The sequence below is a fragment of the Lissotriton vulgaris genome, chromosome 10, assembly GCF_964263255.1.
Source record: "Lissotriton vulgaris chromosome 10, aLisVul1.2, whole genome shotgun sequence".
NCBI classification, from domain to species: domain Eukaryota; kingdom Metazoa; phylum Chordata; class Amphibia; order Caudata; family Salamandridae; genus Lissotriton; species Lissotriton vulgaris.
Genome location: NC_141698.1, coordinates 1,121,619,727 through 1,121,645,193, shown reverse-complemented (window position 1 = coordinate 1,121,645,193; position 25,467 = coordinate 1,121,619,727). Strand labels below are relative to the sequence as shown.

Sequence of the window (25,467 nt, the reverse complement as noted above, 5' to 3'; positions counted from 1 at the left end):
GCCTGCCAGAGGCGCCACCGTGCAAGTGCCCAAAAGTATGTTTAAAAAGTATGTGTCCATCCATGGTAGAGAGGAAGGGTAGCCCCGCAGCTGCGGAACTCTGTACTATAATGTGTGAGACCAGACAATAGGAGGTCGGAAGGGAAAGGGATTTTAGTGGAAAGTGGGATTACTAGCAGGATACAGAAGAGCTTATATGGACCTCTTCGCCCTTGGCACAACTTCAGTGGGGTTGGTTCCTACCATCCCTCTCCTTTGCCCCATGGCGTCCAAGCACATTCTTGGGTTATAGCTATCTACTTCAACTGTTCTTACCTTGTCCTCCGTAGCGCTTCGAGCCCACTCGTGTGCCTTGTACAGCTCGTGCCTGCGATCTGGAATCTCCTGGAACCGCGGCTCTTTCTTCGCGGGGTCGCTGTCACCCAAACACGGTGACTGGACTTTGGTGACTGGTGTCACATCCTCCACGAAGATGAAGGGTTTAAAAATGGACCTGGAAGAAGAAGGTAAAAGTGAAGGCCTGAGTGGAGACAAACACACACCCCAGCCTGCAGCACTAGACTTAGCATCCGCTCAACCAGTTTCAGACAAGACTCCTAACCTCGTTCTAGCCTACGACATAAGACCTCCCATTGGAACTGGAATGATCTCAAAGTGCAAGCTGATGGGAAGTGGCCTACCACCCCTGCTGTGCTCCAAGGAACATCATCCCACTCACTCCTCTGCCCCCCCCCCCCCCCCCCCCCCCATGATGCCTTTCTTGGATAAAGTCTTGGGCTGGATCCTAACATTACCTCCAGAGTCTATCCAAAAATTGGGCCTCATTTATGAGACTCCTCGCGCCTCCGTAACATCACTTTTAGTGACGTTCCGTGGCGCCGAAGCCTGCGTGATATTTATCAGGCAGCACTAAGCCACTTTTTTTGGCTTAATGCTGCCTGATAAATATCAGTCACTTTACCGCAGTGTTCTGCATTAAAGGGGCGTGCCATGGGGGTTGCTGGGGGCGTTCCCAGCAACATCCATGACCTTTTGACACTGCCCCAGATTTACAACAAATCATAAATCTGAGGCAGTGTCAAAAGCTCCCCAGGGGAGGCGTAAGGGAGGCGCAAGTGAGGCGCAACAAGGAGAAATATCCTTATTTATCCTCGTTTTCCTTTTTCTACGTGTGCATTCAGCAGACAATGGCGTCTCCTTGACACCGATGGTCAGATCACTGGTCACATTTCCCATCCATGGCTTTGGGTTTCTTAAAAGGATGGTCCTTTTTCAGGGATTATATCCTTGAGTGCCAATCTCAATGCATTTGTGGCAAAAGGAACACATGTAGAACAGCACAACAAAGATCAATGAACCTTCCATCACACTAAACTCACTGGGGCGGATTTACAAACCCCTTGCGCCACTTTTGCGTCACATTTCCCATGTTAAAAGTGACATAAACGTGGCGCAAGGGGCTTGTAAATCTGCCCGGCTGTGATTCAGCCTCTTCCATGGGTGCAAACACAAGCTGTGTTTAGATCACCTGTCTGGAAGGAATGTACAAATGACCGGCTACAAACATACATTGTTCCTAGTGAAACTGGTTTCTACATATGGGTTTGTGACATTAACCGGTTCGACGCTATTGACGGAACCGTTCCGTCACAGCTCGCGGGTGAGCTGTGCTCATGACGGAACGGTTCCGTCACGGCCCGCTCGCCGCGCCAGCGTGGCGCTGATTTCCCGCCTGCGCGGTGCGTTTCATTAAGCTGGCGGGGCCGTGACGGAATCGTTCCGTCACAAGCACAGCTCACCCGCGAGCCGTGACAGAACGGTTCTGTCACCCGCGCAGGTGAGCCGGGCGCCCCACCGCGACCGTTAGCGCTGCGGCGGAATAGCTGCCACAGCGAAGGCATTATGGACCTATATGAGTAGAGAGATAAATAAACAAGGGTAATCCTGCTGGCTGAATAAAAACAGCAACTGAACTCGACAGAACCTACCTGTATCAAAGATGAAAATTAACGAAGGCAATTTGGAATTGTATCGATAGCAGTTTAGGTGTCCGAAGACCCGTCTTCCAGCAACTGAACCCCAAGTTCAACTTTTGCAAGTATTTAACTGTGTTTTACCAGGATGTACAAGCACATGGGTGCGAATAAACAGAGCCATTCATATGATTATGGAAAATGGAAGTAGGACCATCAATGGCAGTATAGTAATATCTTCACAATATGACAAAGAAACAAACAAAGAGAATGACAATTCCTGTTGATCTTGTGCAAAAAAACAACTTCAATTTACACCACAGTAAACAAACATGTGGGAATAAATGAACTAATTACGTTAAATATGAACAAATAAAGCTAAAAAGAGCATTAGTTGCTATTGATGGAGATATTCAAATGGAAAACAAGATACTAAAAATGAGGATTGAACATCTGACTCATAGAGGCAGAGTAAAGAAATCGGAGGGTGGGTGTAAGAATGTTGGTGATCCGCGTCCGGCTGCGCGTCCGGTGTTCTTTTCTGATGTCCTGCAGGTTTTACTCCTCAGAGCAGTGCAGTGAGATATAACATCCAATAACACAAACCTTCAGTTTTTGTATCAATACCCTTCCAAATACCATGATCTTAGATATTATATGCAAAGGCTATTGGGTGTCATCTTAATCACAGGGCATTGTGGGATTCCAGTTAACTTCAGAAAGAGGCTTGTTAAAGGCACCCCTCCCACACTATGCCCTTTTCAATCTTTTGAGGATGAGTTTAGGTTTAACCAACAGATAGCTGCATGTGAATCCTTAACCCCTTGGCCGCAGCGGTAATTCGGCCGCGGTGCTAGGGGGGAGGGGGGCCCGCGGCACTGCCATGCTCGTGAAAGAACCACTCCATTACGAGCCGCGGTGGCGCTGTGCTTGTGACGGAATGATTCCGTCACGGCCCCGCCCGCTCAAAGGAACGCTCAGCGCAGGCGTGGAATCATCGCCACGCAGGCGCAGCGGCCGGGCCGTGACGGAACCATTCCGTCACCAGCACACCCCACCGTGGCTCGTGACGGAATGGTTCCGTCACGAGCGTGCAAGGGGTTAAACACCAAACTGATAAACCAGAATTACAGGTAAATAACCTTTCTGTCTCTGTCGCATCCTGGCCAACGTCCAGGAAAGTAGACCTGTAGCGGCTTCATCATGACACTGTCCTCCAATGTATTTATTATCCTCTAAGTGATAAGCGAGGGCCCAAATCCGAACCTAGAATGGAACGGCAAATGCCTGAAAAGTTAAAGGGAAATAAGGAGATGGCTTCTAGCTCCCTCTTCCCTCTGGCAACTCTTCCTACGTTCCTTCCCCCGCTCCTCGAGGTATCCTTCTCTGTCAGCAGCCTACAGAGAGGGGTAAAAACTCAAGAGACTCAAGTCCATATTTATCAATATTTCACGCAACCCCGCTGACCTGCGTGAAAGGAAGAAGGCAGGAATGTGCTACATTTTGCATTATACAGCGGCCAGGAATGTGCTATATTTAACAATATACAGCGGGCAGGAATGTGCTATATTTAACATTATACAGCGGGCAGGAATGTGCTACATTTAACATTATAGAGCGGCCAGGAATGTGCTATATTTAACATTATAGAGCGGGCAGGAATGTGCTATATTTAACATTATACAGCGGGCAGGAATGTGCTACATTTAACATTATAGAGCGGCCAGGAATGTGCTATATTTAACATTATAGAGCGGGCAGGAATGTGCTATATTTAACATTATACAGCGGGCAGGAATGTGCTATATTTAACATTATACAGCGGGCAGGAATGTGCTACATTTAACATTATAGAGCGGCCAGGAATGTGCTATATTTAACATTATAGAGCGGGCAGGAATGTGCTATATTTAACATTATACAGCGGGCAGGAATGTGCTATATTTAACATTATACAGCGGGCAGGAATGTGCTACATTTTGCATTATACAGCGGTCAGGAAGGTGCTATATTTAACATTATAGAGCGGGCAGGAATGTGCTACATTTAACATTATAGAGCGGGCAGGAATGTGCTATATTTAACATTATACAGCGGGCAGTAATGTGCTACATTGTGCATTATACAGCGGTCAGGAATGTGCTATATTTAACATTATAGAGCGGGCAGGAATGTGCTACATTTAACATTATAGAGCGGGCAGGAATGTGCTATATTTAACATTATACAGCGGGCAGGAATGTGCTACATTTTGCATTATACAGCGGTCAGGAATGTACTATATTTAACATTATAGAGCGGGCAGGTATGTGCTACATTTAACATTATAGAGCGGGCAGGTATGTGCTACATTTAGCATTATAGAGCGGGCAGGTATGTGCTACATTTAACATTATAGAGCGGGCAGGAATGTACTATATTTAACATTATAGAGCGGGCAGGAATGTGCTATATTTAACATTATACAGCGGGCAGGAATGTGCTACATTTTGCATTATACAGCGGTCAGGAATGTACTATATTTAACATTATAGAGCGGGCAGGTATGTGCTACATTTTGCATTACACAGCGGTCAGGAATGTGCTATATTTAACATCATACAGCGGTCAGGAATGTGCTATATTTAACATTATAGAGCGGGCAGCTATATTTAACATTATAGAGCGGGCAGGAATGTGCTATATTTAACATTATACAGCGGGCAGGAATGTGCTACATTTTGCATTATACAGGGGTCAGAAATGTGCTATATTTAACATTATAGAGCAGGCAGGAATGTGCTATATTTAACATTATAGCGGGGGCAGGAATGTGCTATATTTAACATTATAGAGTGGGCAGGAATGTGCTATATTTAGCATTGTACAGCGGGCAGGAATGTGCTACATTTTGCATTATATAGCAGGCGGGAATGTGCTATATTTAACATTATACAGCGGGCAGGAATGTGCTATATTTAGCATTATACAGGGGGCAGGAATGTGCTACATTTTGCATTATACAGCGGGCAGGAATGTGCTATACTTAACATGGGCAGGAATGTGCTATATTTAACATTATACAGTGGGCAGGAATGTGCGATATTTAACATTATACAGTGGGCAGGAATGTGCTATATTTAACATTATACAGTGGGCAGGAATGTGCTATATTTAAATATACAGCGGGCAGGAATGTGCTATATTTAGCATGGTACAGCGGGCAGGAATGTGCTACATTTTGCATTATATAGCGGCAGGAATGTGCTATATTTAACATTATACAGCGGGCAGGAATGTGCTATATTTAACATTATACAGCGGACAGGAATGTGCTACATTTTGCATTATACAGCGGGCAGGAATGAGCTATATTTAACATTATACAGCGGGCAGGAATATGCTATATTTAACATTATACAGCGGGCAGGAATGTGCTATATTTAACATTATACAGCGGGCAGGAATGTGAGATATTTAACATTATACAGTGGGCAGGAATGTGCTATATTTTAACATTATACTACGGACAGGAATGTGCTATATTTAAGTTTATACAGTGGGCAGGAATGTGCAATATTTAACATTATAAAGCGGGCATCAATGTGCTATATTTAGCATTGTACAGCAGGCAGGAATGTGCTACATTTTGCATTATACAGCGGGCAGGAATGTGCTATATTTAACATTATAAAGCGGGCATCAATGTGCTATATTTAGCATTGTACAGCGGGCAGGAATGTGCTACATTTTGCATTATACAGCGGGCAGGAATGTGCTATATTTAACATTATACAGCGGACAGGAATGTACTATATTTAACGTTATACAGCGGGCAGGAATGTGCTACATTTGCATTATACAGCGGGCAGGAATGTGCTATATTTAACATTATACAGCGGGCAGGAATGTGCAATACTTAACATTATACAGTGGGCAGGAATGTGCTACATTTTGCATTGTACAGCGGGCAGGAATGTGCTACATTTTGCATTATACAGCGGGCAGGAATGTGCTATATTTAACATTATACAGCGGACAGGAATGTACTATATTTAACGTTATACAGCGGTCAGGAATGTGCTACATTTGCATTATACAGCGGGCAGGAATGTGCTATATTTAACATTATACAGCGGACAGGAATGTACTATATTTAACGTTATACAGCGGGCAGGAATGTGCTACATTTGCATTATACAGCGGGCAGGAATGTGCTATATTTAACATTATACAGCGGGCAGGAATGTGCAATACTTAACATTATACAGAGGGCAGGAATGTGCTACATTTTGCATTATACAGCGGGCAGGAATGTGCTATATTTAACAGTATACAGCGCATTCCTGCTCTCTGCCTGCGCTGGAGCATAAACAGCTGCCTAGCGCCAATGCAGGTGCCCTTGCTTCATGGTCCTAGGCTGCCTGAGTTGTATGCAGAGTTGTTTTTGTGCAAGAGGGAGCGCTTTCCTACACAAAAACAATCCTCAGAGGCATTTTCGTCTTTCTAAGTGTGCTGGAGAATGCAATTCACTTAGAACGAGGAAACAACAAGGAGAAATAAAGATATTTCTCCTCGTTGCTCCTCTGGTGGGAAGGCATAGAATTCTGATGCATTTCAGGGCTACCAATGCTGGTAAATCTAAGAATGTGTCCCAATGCATGGCTCGATGCGTGGGGACAACCACACTCAACCCATGGAACGCCTCCCTGCTGCAGAGTAACGCTTGGCAGCAATGTGCACTGCCTTGCGTTACTCCAAATTTATCAAGCCACGCAGGGCCACACTAGGTGGCCCTGCCTGTCTGGATAACTCTTATTTCGGTTTTGCATCCCCGTGGGCGGTGCAAGGGTGACGCAAAACCTTGATAAATATGGGCCACAATATCATTCACACATTTTCCTGAGAAAAGTTTTGCAGTGTAAACCTACCCGTGTAGAATCATTATAGCATCAACTGGGAGACACAACTGAGGGAATAATAGGGGGTTGCAGATTGTATGATCGGGCGAAACTTCACATTAGAATATTAACTCAGAAATGGCCAGAAATGCCATTCAACAATAATGTGATCACAGGCTTCAAAACGGAAGTGACCAAAATACATCACAGTTGAAATCAGACGGGGACAATCTGTCCTCGTGCGAAATGGGTGCAAGAGACTGACAGATACAGACTCATCCTTACACAGCCCCGCGTTCAGAGACATGTTGGGAGCAGAGGACATTCACCTTCGGAAGACTTCTGGGAACGCTTATTCCCTCATAGAAGAAATAAGACATGCTTGAAAAGGGAGGTGGTTAAATAAAGCCTCATTCTCGAGAATCCATCAGGTGTATCATGGAGGGCTGCATGCCATAGAAAAAGGAACCACACAAAGCAAAGACCATGAAACAGCCAGGAACCTGTACTGGCCACTCTTGTGCTCTACACACTGCTTTACTTACACAACATCTCTCTACTTGTAATTCCATGTTGTACTTCTAACAGAAAACTTCAAAGATGTGTCACTATACTCCCTGCTGCCCACCACTTCTTCCTGCCTTGCTATGCACTGTATTGTATTGCAGTATTTATATAGTGCTTACTATCCTTATGTGGGGTGCTGAAGCACTTGCCTACATGGGTGGCATGCTACACTTTGTAGTGTGTGTGGTTGGAAGTCGTTGTCTTTGTTTTGATGCTATGGATAAAGTGTTTCCATGTTGTGCATGAGGACCACTGAGGTGCGGTTATCGTGTTATGGGACGCAGCGCTTAGCAGTGTGGTGGACTATGAAGTGTGAGGGACAGGCACCTTAACACCTACCCTCACCTTCACCCTATACCGTTGCGCCCCCAATGCCACTGCACCTTCCATAGGAGAGACACATACAACAAGATTGTCTCATGTAGCCCCCCACCACACTCACCTCTTGGGGTCCGGCGTGCCCGTGAAGAAGTGGACGCAAGGAGCCGGCCCGCTCCGGGGTAAGACCGACACCATGCTGCCGGCGACGACGAAGGGTTGGGAATCTGCACAGGGCATGGCGCTGTTGTCCCGCAACAGGTCGATCATGGTCTGAGCTGTGAACGGTCCTGCAGATGCCGAAGAGAAGCAGATTATTAGGTACTTGTTGTTGGACCGCATCCAATGACAGGCAGTGTTCGAACCACTCGTTTTTTACGTCCAAGGCGTCTTCCATATTGGAAGAGGGTGCACTAGAAAGATAAGTTGAGTCATAAAAACAGGAGACTGTACTAACATATTTCTGCATAATATTTTGCAATCCAGCACATCATTATTGTAATTTCAGTTCTCCGCTATTTTCAGGATGAAATTTGTTGCAGTTTTATGTAAATTAGGTGGGTTTGTTGTTTGGAAGACAGCAATGATTGGGTGGCAGAACCACACACAGCTTTAGCTCCAGTGAAGTGGCCACGTCTGCAGAGCCAAGGATGCTCGCCCTCTGAGGTAGCCGTTACAACTGACCGACAGGGGCAGCCACCATGACCACCTCTGCTGGACATCATTCCTTTCACAGATGTAGCTCAGCACACATTTAGTATTAAAAAACAGATGTAACACAACAACCATTTCTTTTCCATTTTTAAAAGATAGCATGAACATAGTAACACGTCCTGCGTCTCATACAATCATCCTGTAAGAGCTGTGACGTCATTGTCCAGACCCTGCAGTAGGGTTCATCTGCCCTCCTTGTACCTCCCGGCTCCTCCCTGTTCCCCCTCCAGCACCCTGTATCTAAGCCCCTTTATCATCCCCCACAGAGCGTGGTCTGTACCTGTAGCATGTTACATGTGTCACGTGATCAGGAAATCAGGTACAGGAGGAGTTCCAGCACAAAAAGGCGGCCACACGCCATGTTGCCTTGTCCTCTTTGAGGGGCGTGACTCCTGATATTACGCTGTCCCTGGGGCTCTTTCCCTCACAGACCGTGGAGTGGTGTGGCTCACTGGTTAGAGGCGGCATACCCGGAAGCAGAGAACGGCCCGGGACCAGGGTTCAATTCCCGACGCTGCAGGGTCGTGGACCAGGGTCAGGGGACTCGATAATTCTCGCCTCGGTGCCTACTCTAACCAGGGATCACACTCGGCAACTCTGGGCATTAGCTTGCCTCATCTCTACAACGGCCCCCCACATTCGCCGTGGATGCCTGGTTTCACCTTGGAGATACCCAGTAGGGACCATCTCACAGGGATAGCCAGGACGGGTTCCCCAGCGGTCTCCAGCGCCACGACGCCTCAGGGCAGCAGTGCGCTTTACAAGACACATACATTACATTACATTACTCAGGGTGACGGGTGGGCTGGAGAATGACCTGTCCGGCTCAGGTCGGGCTCACCAACAGATACCGGGGCTACCTTCCAGAGGCGCATCCAGAGGCAAATTTTGAGGGGGGGATACTAAAAAGTTCCGGGGGGAGGGCTAATTGTTCAATCTCTATTTGGAACCACTGGGAAATCTCCTAAGTAAATCCGGGGTCCACTATCATCTCTACGCGGACGACACTCAAATCTACCTCAAGGTTGCCTCCACTCACGATCTCTCCGTCCTAAGCTCTACTCTGGACTCCATTCAAAACTGGATGTCAACTCATCAACGGATTCTGAATCCCTCCACCTCCTCACTTTCTCTTCCCCCGGTGCAATCATGGATGGACCAGAAGAATCTACTGAACAATAAACCCATCATTGTCGACAGCGCAAAATCCCTTGGTGTCATACTCAACACAAAACTCAATCTACTCTCCCACATTAATTCAATTGCAAAGTCTGCTCGATAGCAACTGCGCCTTCTCTGGGGGATTCGTCGCTTCTTCCCGGAGCATGACCTTAAAACCCTGGTCCAATCGCTGGTCCTCTCCAGACTGGACTACTGCAACTCTCTTCTTACTGGCCTCCCCAAATCCCACCCGTCCCCCCTTAAGTCTGTTATCCATTCAGCAGCTCGTTTCATATATGGGGCCAAAAGAAGCGACCACATCACACCCATGTTATCCACCCTCCGCTGGCTTCCCATCGAGGCAAGATCTATCTACAAGACTTCCTGCATCACCCACAAAGCCTTGCACTCCTCCTCTCCTCGCTATCTGGCGAATAAACTGAAACTCTCTGGAGGCTCTAGACCGTCACGAAATGCAGAAAATCTACTGCTTGAACCTTCCACTTTCAAGAAGGAAAGATCGATGGCCCAATCCTTTTCAGGCAATGCAGTGAGAATCTGGAACTCACTTCCGCCTCAGCTCCGGACCACCACCTCCTCCCAGGCCTTCAAAACGGACCTCAAAGTTCTCCTCCTTCAAAGACACTTCCAAAGTTAATTCATGCCCTCACTATTATCTGAAGGAAGACCCTTTAGTATAGAAAATGTCTATTTCTCCATGACTATGGAAGTGCCTTCCCATTGTGTTCGTGTGGTTTGAGAGACTGCCATTTATTGCAGTAATACCATTTTACCTGTGTTTGGTACTCTTTTGTAACATGCACACGTCACTGTTCTCTTGTAACACACTGTTTGCTACCTCGTATATTTTGTTTGCTTTCGATACGTGCACAAGTGCCACCACTGCCTACGTAACGTTTGTTCTTGTGTTTGAGTGTCCTCCATTTATTGCAGTATTATACCTCTACTTGTACTTTGTACGCTTTTGTAACCTGCACACGTCACTTTTTCCTCCTGTAATACACCGTTTGCTACCTCTTGTATTTTGTTTGCTCACAATTGTCACTTTGCCTTATGTAATGTAACTTTGCTTTTGTAATTTGTTCACTTGTAATGGTCTCATGTTTCAGTTCTGTTCCTATTGTGAAGCGCTCTGACACCTTCGGGTAAAGTCAGCGCTATATAAAAACGCATAAATAAATAAATAAATTCCAGCAATAGGCAGAGTGGGGTGAAAACGCAAAAAAGCCTCACAATAAAGCCTCGTCAACACGTAAATGGTCTTTTAAAGACCTGTAAAGTGCTCGGGTGCCGCTGTGTGTGCCTGGGAAGCAGTCTCAACCCGGGCTGACACAAACGATGGGGGGACTGTCGCCCTTTGAACCCTAGGGGCGTTGGGCGCCTGCTACCTTCCCTCTGCTCCAAGAGGAGTGGTGCCTACAGACAGACACTCCCTCAACAAGAGGGTTAGATTCCTCACTGGGCAAATTCCCATCCCTTGAACATTTGTTCCCAGCCCAGCCCCAGCTCTGCAAAAGCAGGAGAAGACCCAAGATGCCGTCTCCCAGACTGCAGGACACTCAGAGGCGGAGGTAGCCTGGCCTGGCCTGTGGCCGGCCCACGCTTCCTAAGACTGTCCCCTCGCCCCCTAGAGTGGGATAAATACGCATGCCTTCTCCTGATCATCAAAGCAGGCGGTATTGTCCCAGCACACAGGGGTGATGAGGAGGACCTGAGAATCCGAGTGTCTGCCCTCGCTCACAGCCGGGAACAGGCTTGGTTTTTGGGAAAATTCAATTATGGTCTCGAAAGCAGAGGTAACTGTATCTACGCTGAGCATAGGAGCAGCTTCTAACCCGGAAGACTCTAGAGCAGGGACCAGTGACTGAGCCAGTCTGGAGGACAAGGCAAGGACATGAGCTGCTCAGGAGCTCTGGAAGCCTTGCGGTCTGCTGGCAGCACTGACCGGGAGCAGCTGCTCCATCCTAGAGGCAGAGGACCAGCAGAAGGAGCCGCAGGACTTCAAGTGGAGTGAGACTGCGGCGTCCTCAGGGGTCTTTCACTGGATGGTTCCTTCTAGTCTATACGGACTTAGAGGCCTGCACAGGGGCAGGTTTATCAATCTTTAGTCCACTTGCTGTGGTGCATGAAAGGGAGAGGGGTGGAATGATAGGCATCAATAAATTACGCATTCCTGCTCTCTGCCTACGCGGCACACTTCCAGTATGGTGCAAAGGTGCCTGCGTTGCAGGCAGTATTCTCTTTGTGCTTTGCAAAAACAATCCTCTCAGGTTTTTTCTTCTTCCTATGTGTTCTGCAGAGTGCAGCGCACTTAGAGGAACCAACAAGGAGATAAAGATATTTCTCCTCGTTCCACCTCTCCTGGGAAGGTGTCGCAATACGACAAATCCCAGGTCTGCCAGTGATGGGAAAGCTCGAAATGTACCAAAATCCCAAAATAGGTGCTTCACCCATGGAACGTCTTCACAGTGCAGAGGAGCACAAGGCGCTGCCGTGAATTACTTCATATTTATTAAGCAACGCAGGGACATGCAAGGTGGCCTTGTGTTGTTTGTTAAATCTGACTATAGCATTGCGCTGCCCTCGTGACACCATGCGTGATGCAAGGACAACGCAATACTGTAATACATCAGGCCCTGAATTTGCAAATAGACCCTAACCGTAAATCCCAGTTTCCCTGGTGATCTGCTGCAGTACCAATGGAGTCCCGCCAACCCAAATTGTTGACAACAACTGGCCAGTTTCAAGAAACGGGCCTTGAAGGTTCCACCTCAACCCATTGAAGGAACACTAACTTTGAGGCCTGGTATGAGCCCCTGTGTGACCTCACTCTGAAGTGCACCTGTTGTGTCAGACCCCAACGCCCGATAGCCTCAGTACCGTAAATCCAGAACATTCTGAAGAGCCCTTGTCTCCCCGAAATCCTCACCAGTGACTTGGGTGGGTGGAGTTCTGGACTTTTTTGGTTCCGTCCAGAGGTGTCAGGGTACAACACCCAAAGACCCCGGAGTTCCACCTGCCTTGGTGCACAAATGAACAGAAACACGGGCTTCTCGATGGTGGCGTCAAAGACCAAAGGTTTATTACTGCAGGGACACAGAAGTCACAGAATCTACGCACGGGCAGAAACTAGGAGCCTGTTCGATTTGTACAAAGTGGGTTGCTCCTTATATACTAAAGATTGTGCTCTAGGCAAATATTTCACATGTCGGTACATTCCCAAACCTTTGTGTCTCTAAACAATAAATATTTGACGTTACACAGGAACCGTCGATAAAATCTGATACCAAACATCTACGAAGAGGGGTTCCCACTAGTTCATCACAATCCCCTGTCAATATTGCTTTCAGGACCCGGACCGCCTCATCGTAAAGTTCGTTACCTCCCCCTAATAAAGATTCAGAAAGAAAGAAACAGAGCCAGGTGTGGAAGATAGAAAAGTGGGATAAGGGATGTTTGTGGGTCGTAAATGGGCAAGGCTACCGGCTTCGGCCGCCTAATCATGATCAGGTACAATGGACACGAAGACCAGTTTGGCAAGACTGGCCTCGGGCAGAGGAGGCAGCCTTTGTCGAGTCATGCAGCTACAGCGTGATCTGGTTTAAGGTGCACGTGTCATGTAAGAGGTGAATCTCCGGCTAAGGCTACGTGTCCTTAATCAAAGTGGAGTGAATGAAATGATCAGAGGCTATTGCATATGTGAGGGCAAGGAAACACAAAATGGCGGCCATGATCTAAGATGGATGCCGTGGGTATATCAGAAATATGTCAATGGAAGGAGTGCTCTTGCTCGAAGCGTAGCGAAAACACTAGGATATACTAAATGGATCATTTGCGGTTCACTGATACCAATATTATGTATTTCCGACAAACTTGAAAACACGGGTTCAAGTCGTCACGGAACCGTCACGGAACCTCAGACCCTCCTTTTGCCCTTACATAGGCAATTACTCAGTCTATGTCAGAATCTAGTTCTATGCTCATCAGGTCAGTGACATGTTGTTGTATCATCATCCTTTCTCGTGTCTTTTCTCCAAACGCAGGTGGTTTTCTGAGACAAGTCGTAGCACAAAGACTACACAGAGCAGGACCACACTGGATAATCAGACAACATGAGAATAGGAATACTAGGATGACACCAATGACCATTAGAACTTTCCATCCCCACGCTGAGATCAGAGTCCAAAACCACTCCATGAAGGACCAGTTTCCCTTGTCTACATGAATGGAGTCCGAAATCTTGTGCAACTTAGAGATCGCCTCGTGAAGCTCAGCTGTCAGATTGCTAAGGGCACCAGCAGTTTCAGTAATAGTAGATTCAACTACCCGTGTTAGCTGACGTATGTTTCTACTATTGGCCATAGGTCCCCAGAACGGAAGGAAGCCTTTGAAGAAGTCTCCAGCTTCCTGACCAGCGGTATCTTCCTTGCTGAAGACACCTCTCGCTACTCTTATTCTGTGGTAATCAGGTGAAGCAGTGTATGTCGGAGGCAATAATCGAGCAATATAACATGATCCTGAGAAGTCGACAGGCAACCATGTATAAGCTCTGTCTCGACAAATGAAATAGGTACCCCTAGCAGTAAGAAAGGCAGGGGAAGAGTTAGCTGGAAACACATAAGTCTCTACGCACTCACTCCTCCCTAGCTGAGCTCTCGGATTTCTCCCATTACCTTGCAAACAGACCTGACCTCGGTGAGGTACGACCCAGATTGGAGTTGAGCTTTTACGCTTGCTTTCTCCTAAACTAAGGCGATACTCTGAAGTATTCCAACTTAAATATACTCGCAATTCGTCTCTAGGGTATGATGGAGTATTATTGACGTCCTTGACCATGTCAATAATTCCCTGGACTAAAGCTTTGTTAGCAGAGTTATATTTAGTGGAACGTGGTGGACGTGGAGGATAAGTTTCTAGGGCATAAGTAAAGATGGTTTGGAAGGCCTGAAATGATCCATTATAGCTGTAAGGCAAAACCAGATATGGAATACCTTTATCCATAGTGTGAGGTATCAAGCCACATACCCAGCAGTCTGTAGTGTTAACTACCAGTTGGTGTTGGTGCAAGAGCTGTACAAAAGTGTTGTTGATGAATTCTGAGCGTCTGGCTTGCTCATGTTCCGGAAACGAGTGAAAAGAGTGTATAGAGGAAACAGTAGAAATAGCAGGATCAAGGGGAGGTACTGTAGAAACTGGCACAAAAATCAAATTTATGCTAAAGACGATTCCACCCACCAATGTTGCTAAAACAATCAAAAATGTAACGGCACATTGCATCAAGAAACATTTGCTGTGAAGAATTCTATTAAGTCTGTTTCTGCGAACGTAAATCACATTCTTTCGTTGCAGCGCAGGAAGCTCCATCTTCTACAATCCGCTCGCGACCACTGATGATGTGTACGTAGATGAAAATGCCTCTATCAGCCCTGGGAGTTCCCAGAACCAACAGAAAGATCGACCTTGTGTCAGACCCCTGCAAATTCAAACTAGGCACACAGCCACGACCCTACGGCTACCCAGACGGCAAGGCAATTTTAAAAACAATAAACAATAGCAAACTTCCTGGCTGAAGGCAAAAGTTCAATATATATATAAATATATCAAAATCACAGTATGCAGTTGCCTGCTTTATTTGTCCTTTTTATGGCTTCTAAGGTTGTATCTTTTCTTCGCTGGTACTGTCTGATCGGAAAATAGTGTATTACTAGCAGCTGTTGCAGAGTTTAAGTTCGCAGATAGCAAAGTTTCTTGTGATGCTGGAGACAAATGTTCAGTGTTCAAAGGAGTCCTTTCAGGAGGAGAGTCAAGTTTCAAAGTGTCAGTAATCAAATCGGCATCGCTGAAAGGGACAAATTTCGGAGTTGTTTCAGCTTCGGAGGCACCAATTCCCTTCTTCACCCAGTCGTCGTAAGGCAGCGGCAAAGGAACACGCTTTACATGAGAGGCGTGAATCCAATGTTTACGGCCAGCGACACGTACAGCTGTCCTCGTTGCCAGTAGGACCTGGAAGGGGCCGATGTAGCGAGGCTGAAGATTCTTTGTCCTCGCAAAATTTCTGACCACCACGTGGTCACCGGGTTTCAGCTGATGCCCTGGACTCTCCGGAGGTTTTGGCAAAGCATCGAAGACCTGTTGATGAATAAGACTCAATTTAGCAGTCAAGTCGTAAAGGTAGTCTATCAACATAGGATATTCAATGGAGCACAATTGTTTAGGCCTTGGCACACCCCAGATATTTGCCGGGCGGCCAAACACAATCTCATAGGGAGAAAGCCCTATTCTAGAATGCACTGTTGCTCTCGTTGATAACAAGGCCAAAGGAAGTGCGTCTGGCCAGGCTAAACCTGTGGATGCTTGTATTTTGGCTATCTTAAGCTTCAGAGTGCCATTGTAACCCTCGATTAAACCAGCAGATTGGGGATGGTTTGCACTGTGGAATTTTTGTTTCACTCCTAGACCAGCACACACACTCTGCATAACTTTCCCTATAAACTCACTTCCGTTATCTGACCATACAATCCGTGGCATTCCAAACCTAGGAAAAAATTCCTTGAGAAGAATTTTGGCAGTTGATAGGGCAGTGTTGTCCTTTAATGGGTATGCTTCTATCCACCTGGAAAAAGCACAAACTACCACCAGGACGTATTTTAAATTGTTGCAGCGTTCCATGTGAATGAAGTCTAGCTGAATCACTTCAAAGGGGCAGGAAGGAGGAGCGAAATGACCAGCTGGAGTTGGAGTTCCCTTGCCAGGATTATGCATCAAGCACACCATACAATTTTTCACCACTCTCTCTGCACACTTACTGATTCCCTCATTCTTCCAAACCGGAGCTAACATCTTACATATCCCTTTAGAACTTATATGCGCCACTCCATGCGCCATCGTCACTACTGCAAGCACATATGCATCAGGCAACATCCAACGCTGCTGTTCTGTCAAATCAATCCAACATCCATTCGAGTCCAACTTGCCCGTACTTTCTCTCCATACACGTTTCTCTTCCTCAGTCGCTTCTTTCTGAATCTCTTTCACACTTTCCATAGTGTCCTCACACATTCCAGACTCAGCAATCCATCTTGCAGACGTAGCAACGTACATTCTACTCATCGTGTCTCTAGCTGTCTGTTTAGCAGTTTCATCAGCAAAGGAATTCCCACGACCAACATCATCCGTGATTGCTTTATGAGCACTGCACTTCACAATCGCAACTTCAGTCGGCAAGGTTAGAGATTCCAACAAGTCGTTAACTAGCTGACCATGTTGGATCTTAGTCCCATGGGACGTAATGAAACCTCTTTCTCTCCACAACCGGCCAAAACTATGGGCCACGCCAAATGCGTACTGACTATCTGTAAACACATTCACTCTCTTTCCCTTAGCTAAAACACACGCTCTCGTTAGAGCTATTAATTCTGCAGCTTGGGCAGAATTCTGACTCACTCTTGCAGTCTCCACAATCGTCTTCAAAGTCGTTACCGCGTAGGCAGCAGTCACATCACCATTCTCCAATTTAAAACATGACCCGTCCACGTACAGCGTACCATCTGGGTCGGACAGGGGAGTATCTTTTAAATCGATACGTCCTTTTGTCTCTTCCTCCGTTTTGAAATAACAGTCATGTGGCTCGGAATCACTCGACTCTTGATCAGTCGGCAACAATGTTGCTGGATTCAATACATTGCATCTTTTGATCTGAATATGACTCGCTAATAATGTCAGCTCGTAACCAGATAATCTCGCACTAGTAAGGTGTTGAGTCTTCGTTCGGTTCATGAGTGTATCCACTGCATGAGGAACCATGACCACTAGCATATTGTTCATCACCAAACCAGCAGATTGTCGAATGGAAGCTGCAGCTGCCGCTGTAGCCCTCAAACAACTAGGTAACGCTCTGGCTACCGGATCTAATGTTGATGAAAAATACGCACAAGGGCGTTGTTTATCACCAAATTTCTGTGTCAGAACACTCAACGCGCAACCTTCTCTTTCGTGAACGTAGAGCGTGAATGGCTTGCTGTAATCAGGTGTACCTAATACAGGAGCTGAACACAATGCTTTTCGTAATTCAGTAAAACTCTCTTGGCATTCATCAGACCATGGCACCGGACTTGGAACATTTTTCCCAGTCAAAGCTACCAACGGTTTTGCTAAAAGAGAAAAATTTGGGATCCACTGCCTACAGTAAGAGGTAATACCTAGGAAGGCACGTACTTCTCTCTGTGTGCGTGGAACACTTATCTGCGTAATTGCTTTTATTCTTTCTGGGGTCAACTTCCTTCCCTCCTTTGATAAGAGGTGACCTAGGTAGGTTACTTCTTGGCAGCAGTATTGCATCTTGGAAGGAGACACCTTATGATTCAAATTGGACAAATGATGCAATAACGAAATCGTAGCTGCTTTGCAAGTTTCCTTGTCATCGGCAGCTACTAAAAGATCATCTACGTATTGTACTAGGGCAGAACCTGGAGGAAGGACAAAAGAATCTAGCTGACTTTTTAAAGCTTGACTATAAATGGATGGACTTTCACAATAGCCTTGTGGAGCGCGTTTAAATCTGAAACTGCGACCTCCTAGACAGAAGCCGAAAATATCCCTACTCTCTTCGGCTATCGGAATGCTAAAGAAAGCATTCTTTAGGTCTATAACTGAGAACCATGTAGCTGTAGCAGGTATCAATGTTAACAAGGCAGTAATGTCTGGCACTACAGGAAACTGCGGAATTACAATCTTATTAACTTCTCTAAGGTCTATGACAAACCTATAAACTGGAGGTTTTGTAGGGTCAGTTCGCTTCAGAATCGGTAATACAGGACTGTTACAGACATTTCCTCTAGTTTCTTCAACTACACCCTTCTTAATCAAGTCTTGCACAATCAATAAAAGTGCACGCTCACCTTCACTCGATATTTTATACTGGGGAATTCTTGGAAATTTCACATTTGCTTTCAAAGTCACTACATACGGTGGAATTTCTAGGAGACCTACATCATTAGGACCAGTCGCCCAAAGAGAATCAGGGAGTGAACGGAGTTCCGGCGGGAGTGCGTCCATTGACAAGTACATCGGAGAGGTGATGTTTTTACCCAGTGTAAGCTGTACTCCTTCTGGAGAGCAGTACAATGTCGCATATAGTCGTTTTAACAAATCTAAACCTAGCAGATTTTCATTACAACCTGTCGTCAAAATCAGGGGTGCTTTCAATTGGCACGGTCCAACAGAAATAGACAAAGGACCAGATATCGGATTGTACACAGGGGCGCCTGAAAAACCTACGGAAACATTTGTTGAGCCAGACAAAGGTGCGCCAGGGAGTTTCGCATGCATGATAGAACTTTTTGCGGCACCAGTATCCAACAGAAACGGTTCGACTACACCTGATGTTGCTACTGCGACATAAGGCCCACTCTGATCCACTGGAACTGATACTACTCCCTCTCTCTGTCCATGGCTGTCCTAGTACCCATTTTGTTGAAAACCCTCTTCTACTTCACAATAATCTTCAACAAGATATTGCTGAGATCTATTTTGCTGAACAGATTGTCCATTTCGTTGATCAAAGTGATTGGATGGACGATCATTAGTTTGTGGAGGCATAGCACCTCGTCCTCGTCCTCTAGAATTCTGCACAAAACCACCACGACTTCTCTGAGCTGCTGCTGCATTATTTTGCGCTAGGATCGGACATTCATTTTTATAGTGACCCTCTTTCTTGCAGTACGCGCATTGATTCCATTGATATTGAGGTCTTGATGTACTATAATCTGTCCTTTGGTATGAGTTCTGCTGCGTATTAGTCTGGTTCGTGCGAGGCGGATACGCCTGCTGCAAAAGAACTTTAGTTTTTAAATCTTTCGTTTTCTTTTCTGATTTTTCCTTTTCCTCTTTATCTCTATTTTCGTAGTACTGTGCAGTCGCAAGTATTTGCGCTGTCGTAGATACAGCCCACGCACTTTCTGAGTCTTTTAATTTATTGCATAATTCAGGTAACAAATTATGCACAAATTTATCGACAAACAATCTTTGCCCTCCTTCTGTACTCATGTCCTGGCCACTATGATCCACAAAAGTCTCTTCGAACCTCGTGAAGAAGTCCGAGACACTTTCGTCTTTCTTTTGCCTACATGCTGACAACTTGTCCCAATTAACACGCAATGCTGGCATCAGAGTCTTCATTAGATCAATTATTCTACCTGGCAGATTAGCGATCAAAGGTTCGGGTTTCGCACCACCTATTTGTTGACCATCTGCTGCAGTGATAGCTGCCCAATCACCACCTAAAGCAGCCTGATGATCCTCTCTACGAATTTTAGCCCACACTGGTTGCGGAACTACGTTACCAAATAACATATCAATGTCGGCTAAGTTCATTATACAAGCCTCAACTGTCTGTGTTAATTCCTTGTAATATCCGGCTGGATTCTTACGCGGATCTGGCAAGGCCTGCTTCACTGCTAACACTTCTGCTCGTTTCCATGGAATGTGTATCCACACTCGTTGGAACTGCGCTGGAGCACCTGCAATACCAGCATTATCATCACGTGGCACTGCTTCGCGCCAGATTGGAGGAACTTCCCTCATAGGATATTGGCGACTTAGCTTCATTTTACCTTTCTCTAAATCTCTCGGAGAACGAAGAGATGGATCATTCCTAAAACTTAAAATGAGTTCCATCGCTTGCTTTATTTTCTCACCCACTATCATTCCAGCAGCAAACTCCTTTTGAACCCTAATTAAATCTTCCAAATCTGATTCGACATCGTCTTCTTCTATCTCTTCACGTAACAACGAGCACATCTCATCAAAGACGTATCGTTGCGTTGGTTCTCCCCACTGCATAAATGTGTCTAACACATCTCTCGTACTATATCTTCTACCCTTCGAAATCCATCTGAGAGCCGTGGAGTCTAAAACTCCCCGTTCCTCAGTACTAGGAAGCTGACTCCGTCTCTGTACAGAGTCAGGAGTAGGAGTCTTAATCAGAGTTTTATATATAGGAGACAGCATATTAGTAACTGAATCAGTGATTCTTCGACGAACAGAAAGTGGAGTTAGTACACTCGCAGACATAGAGAATGCAGTGGAGGTAGGAATAGATGAGGAAGCAGTAGGAGTATCGAGGAAAATAGCTTCTGGAGCAGTAGGTACAGAGGTAGGTATAAGAGTTGGCAGTGTAGGAAGAGGAGGAGCTGTAGGAACATTTACATTCACCACAGGAAGTACAGGAACTTGGTTCTGAGGGACAGGAGCAGGAGCACCAGGTTGTCCAGCAACCGGCAATTGAACATTCGGGACGAGCGGAGCCGTAGCACCTTGTGCATACGGTGGAGGTGACCGTAACAGATAAGACAGCAGAGGATCGTTTTCGGAGTCCTCCAATATCTTAGCCATTTTCGATGGCAAGGCAGGATAGCACTTGTCAATCGCTAGGTTATGCTCTCTAATGGCTACATCTATGACCTTTTCACACTCGTTAGCTTGCAACTGTTTAGTCGCTTGCTCTAGAGTTAACCCTTCTTGTTCTTTCTGTTCTTTCTTCAACCTTTTCATTTCTCTCTGTTTGGATTCTTTCCGCCAATAACGGAAGGAATCAAACATTGCCGGCCGGGCTTTCTTCTTGAACAATTTCGCTTCTAAATTGTCGAGAATCTCTTGCTCAAAACTACCATGCAGTGGCCAACTAAGGACACCATCCTTCTTACAATAGCGGACCCATATCTCATTATAAGTTATAGGACCCACGCCATACTTACAATATAAATCATATAGGGGAGTCCCAATCGGAGGAACCAGACAAGAGTCCTCCAATCGCGAGTCACTGTTGCAACTAAAACAAGACAACATTTTCCGACTTACCATTTTCAGTCCGGAACACAAAACAAACAAAACACGGAACAAATATGTGCACTCGAACCAAGAACTTAGGCCTACCAAAACGAACTGATGTATCGATACCCAAAACTAAACCAAATAGATTATCGTAACTAAAACAACCAATGATAATCTAACAAAACCAAACCAAACCAAGAACCGATCAAGGATTTTTAACAATCCTCACAAAGTAACCAGCTAGCTATCACTAAATACTTAACTGAGGCACTGAAGACGTCACCAAGGAGAAACCCGTCACGTTTCGCCGTACTAAGGACTGCACCACTTCGGGTCCAAGACAGGGCGACGGTCAAGGCAACGGCCCACTGCAGCCGTCCTGAACGGGAAACCCTCGTGGAAGAGAACTTTGGGCCACTTTTGCGATATGCCGGGATCGATGAAGTGGGGCGCCTCCCTCAGGAATCTTCACACGAAGCCTCTCGAACTCTTCAGGCTTTTGGACCGGTACCGAATGACGTCGCCCCACGTTGGGCGCCAATTGGAGTTCTGGACTTTTTTGGTTCCGTCCAGAGGTGTCAGGGTACAACACCCAAAGACCCCGGAGTTCCACCTGCCTTGGTGCACAAATGAACAGAAACACGGGCTTCTCGATGGTGGCGTCAAAGACCAAAGGTTTATTACTGCAGGGACACAGAAGTCACAGAATCTACGCACGGGCAGAAACTAGGAGCCTGTTCGATTTGTACAAAGTGGGTTGCTCCTTATATACTAAAGATTGTGCTCTAGGCAAATATTTCACATGTCGGTACATTCCCAAACCTTTGTGTCTCTAAACAATAAATATTTGACGTTACACAGGAACCGTCGATAAAATCTGATACCAAACATCTACGAAGAGGGGTTCCCACTAGTTCATCACAATCCCCTGTCAATATTGCTTTCAGGACCCGGACCGCCTCATCGTAAAGTTCGTTACCTCCCCCTAATAAAGATTGAGAAAGAAAGAAACAGAGCCAGGTGTGGAAGATAGAAAAGTGGGATAAGGGATGTTTGTGGGTCGTAAATGGGCAAGGCTACCGGCTTCGGCCGCCTAATCATGATCAGGTACAATGGACACGAAGACCAGTTTGGCAAGACTGGCCTCGGGCAGAGGAGGCAGCCTTTGTCGAGTCATGCAGCTACAGCGTGATCTGGTTTAAGGTGCACGTGTCATGTAAGAGGTGAATCTCCGGCTAAGGCTACGTGTCCTTAATCAAAGTGGAGTGAATGAAATGATCAGAGGCTATTGCATATGTGAGGGCAAGGAAACACAAAATGGCGGCCATGATCTAAGATGGATGCCGTGGGTATATCAGAAATATGTCAATGGAAGGAGTGCTCTTGCTCGAAGCGTAGCGAAAACACTAGGATATACTAAATGGATCATTTGCGGTTCACTGATACCAATATTATGTATTTCCGACAAACTTGAAAACACGGGTTCAAGTCGTCACGGAACCGTCACGGAACCTCATGGGTACATGCTCACTGGTCGTGGGAGACTTTGCATTTTGGGAAGAACTTGTCACACCCACTCAGGTGCCTCATCTTACACCTTTGGTTGCAGGGAAGATGATCTATCACAACAAAGCAAACACAAGGAGATGATGGACGGAGCGCTGAAACTTTTCAGACACTCACCCCCAGTCACAGATCTGGGGTGAATCCATCATCATTCTTTAGCTCACTTCACCACCCCAGTTCAGACACAGCCATATGCAAATCATTCTTGACCCTGTGCCTCATGGGAACAGTCCAGCCCGAACTGCCAAGCCAGGTCTTCCCTGGACTGGAAACAAGCATCCTGGTACCAAGTACTGGGTAACACCCTTTATCAGCCCGGCTTGCTTGAATCAAGTGGCAAAGTGAGCAAGGGACCCACGTCTGGGCATACCCTGCCACACTTAGGGCGAACAAAGCAAACACAAGGAGATGATGGACAGAGCGCTGAAACTTTTCAGACACAGATCTGGGTTGAATCCATCATCGTTCTTTAGGTTACTTCGCCACCCCAGTTCACAGTAAGCCTGTCTGTCCCACTGTCTGAACCCAGAGATGCGCCAGCCCTTGTAAATCTGCCCCTCTGAGTCCGTTACTAGTGCCCACACCCACTGCACACCCTACAGGCCTGAAGCCCTACAGTGCGCCAGTTCAAGCCTTTGTGAATGAATGAGGGATGCGCGGAGTCTACGCACATCCGGGCACGCTCATTGGATTAGGGAAAAATGGCATAATCTTGTCAAAACATTCCGACATTCTACTTTAGAGGCGTAGCTCCCATTAGTGCAGAAGGTGCAGTGGCACCGGGGCCCAGAGGCCTGAGGGGCCATTGAGCCCTGATAATTGCTGTATATTACTAATTCAACAGCAGTCGATTGAGTAACTTTCCTTCCTTGCGCCAGGGCCCGCGGCATTCTTATGACGCTACTCTGCCTATTTTATATTAAAGTGAACTAAGCATGACGTCAGGAGGCCTGCGGCTGCCGGAAGGCAGTGGTAATGGACACCATTATAAAGTGGGTGACTCCATAGTGCCTGTCTAGGCTGCTGTAGACCGGAGCATTGACAATGCGGCTGGCTTCTTCTGCGGTACTTTAGATAAACCATACGTAAGTAGCGCCTCAAAGTCATCGGCTTACGCAGTTCCCTGATGCACGCTCTCTTAGCTGAACTCGCTGTATGTTTTTTGTTTTTTCTGTTGATTGTTTCTGACTGTTCACACCGTCTCAAAGCGCCTTGAATCACCGGGGGGCCTTGTACAAAACCCCTGCATGAATGAATTATATGCATGTTTCCAGCATGCCTGACCGCGATCGCGATTCAAAACGCACCAACTGTGGTCACGCTGGTGCGCCAGCCTCGCGCCCCAGGCTCGTGCACGCGCACGCACCACATCAACGGAATGTCAACACTCACGCGAGTCTGCGAGAAGGAAGCATCTTTTCATGCCTCTGAACAGTCTGCCCATTCATACAATGGCCTCTTTCAGGAAACACAGGCCCCTTGTGCTGGGCACCAGGCACACACCCGTGCCATATGTGGAGTTGTCAGGTAGGCCCTGACACGTGGCTGATAACAAATACAGTAAGGACTACAGACACTAGGTATGTGCTAGCCGGAAAGACCCCGAGCGGTCTTCCGCATCTTTATTTATACCCCGGCGCGAGCCCGCCCCGGGGTTGTGCGTGCGTGCGTGGGGGAAAGAGTTACAATGTAGTGGAGAGCCCGAGTGGCTCTCTACATCCCTCCTTTGTTTTAGTCCTTTCAGCTTTCTGGTCCCCGGACCACGTTCAAGGAGATGTCCATGCAAAGTCTCTGAGCCGTTGGCTGGGCATCGGATTGGGTCTTAGGCTGTAGCGATGGTTCCGGGTCTCTGATGGTTCCACAACCCTAGCCGGGGTTGCCCTCGGATCGACGCTCGCCTCTGATGCCCTTGGTTGACTCGGATTGATGCCGGGGCCGGGTGACACTGGCCTCGGTTGCCGCTCTCCTCTTGACGGTCCTGGCAGAGGACTTGGGGACCTGGGAAAGTCGGTGTCTTCTAGCGCCAGCTCTTCCGCTTCCGTTTCTTCCGCCCGCTGATATCCAGCGGCTGCTTCGGTTGCCTTCCTGAAGCACGAGATGTTTCGTGTCACGGTCTGTCCGTTCCTCGTGGCAGTGACCATTGTCCCTTGCATCTTGTCCACTCGCCACACTTCGGGTTCAAATGGCGTTCGAAATTTCCATCCGGGATGGCGATCCTTGACGACCACCGCGTCTCCTACTTGGATGTCGGGTTCTTTGGCGCGGCGACGCAGGCTTGCTTTTGTGTTGGTGGTTTGCCTCCGCGCTTGGGTAGCCTCGGCGTCCCTCTCTTCCGGCATCCATGCACTGGTTGTGGGTATGCCATCTCTGGGGGCCCGCTTGAACAGCACATGGGCTGGGGCGCACTTGGTCGTCGCGTGTGGTGTCTGTCGGTAGGC

At 46.8% G+C, this 25,467-nt stretch overlaps 1 protein-coding gene across 1 annotated transcript in view; it reads right to left on the bottom strand.

The window, feature by feature from the left end:
* Window positions 1-25,467, bottom strand: part of SCRN1 (secernin 1) — a 147,109-nt gene that overhangs the window by 15,918 nt on the left and 105,724 nt on the right. Inside the window, exons 5-6 of the mRNA XM_086942202.1 lie at window positions 7,863-8,028; window positions 316-493 (exon numbers count right to left, since the gene is read on the bottom strand). Coding sequence (XP_086798328.1) covers window positions 316-493; window positions 7,863-8,028 — 344 coding nt within the window. The remainder of the gene's footprint in view (window positions 1-315; window positions 494-7,862; window positions 8,029-25,467) is intronic.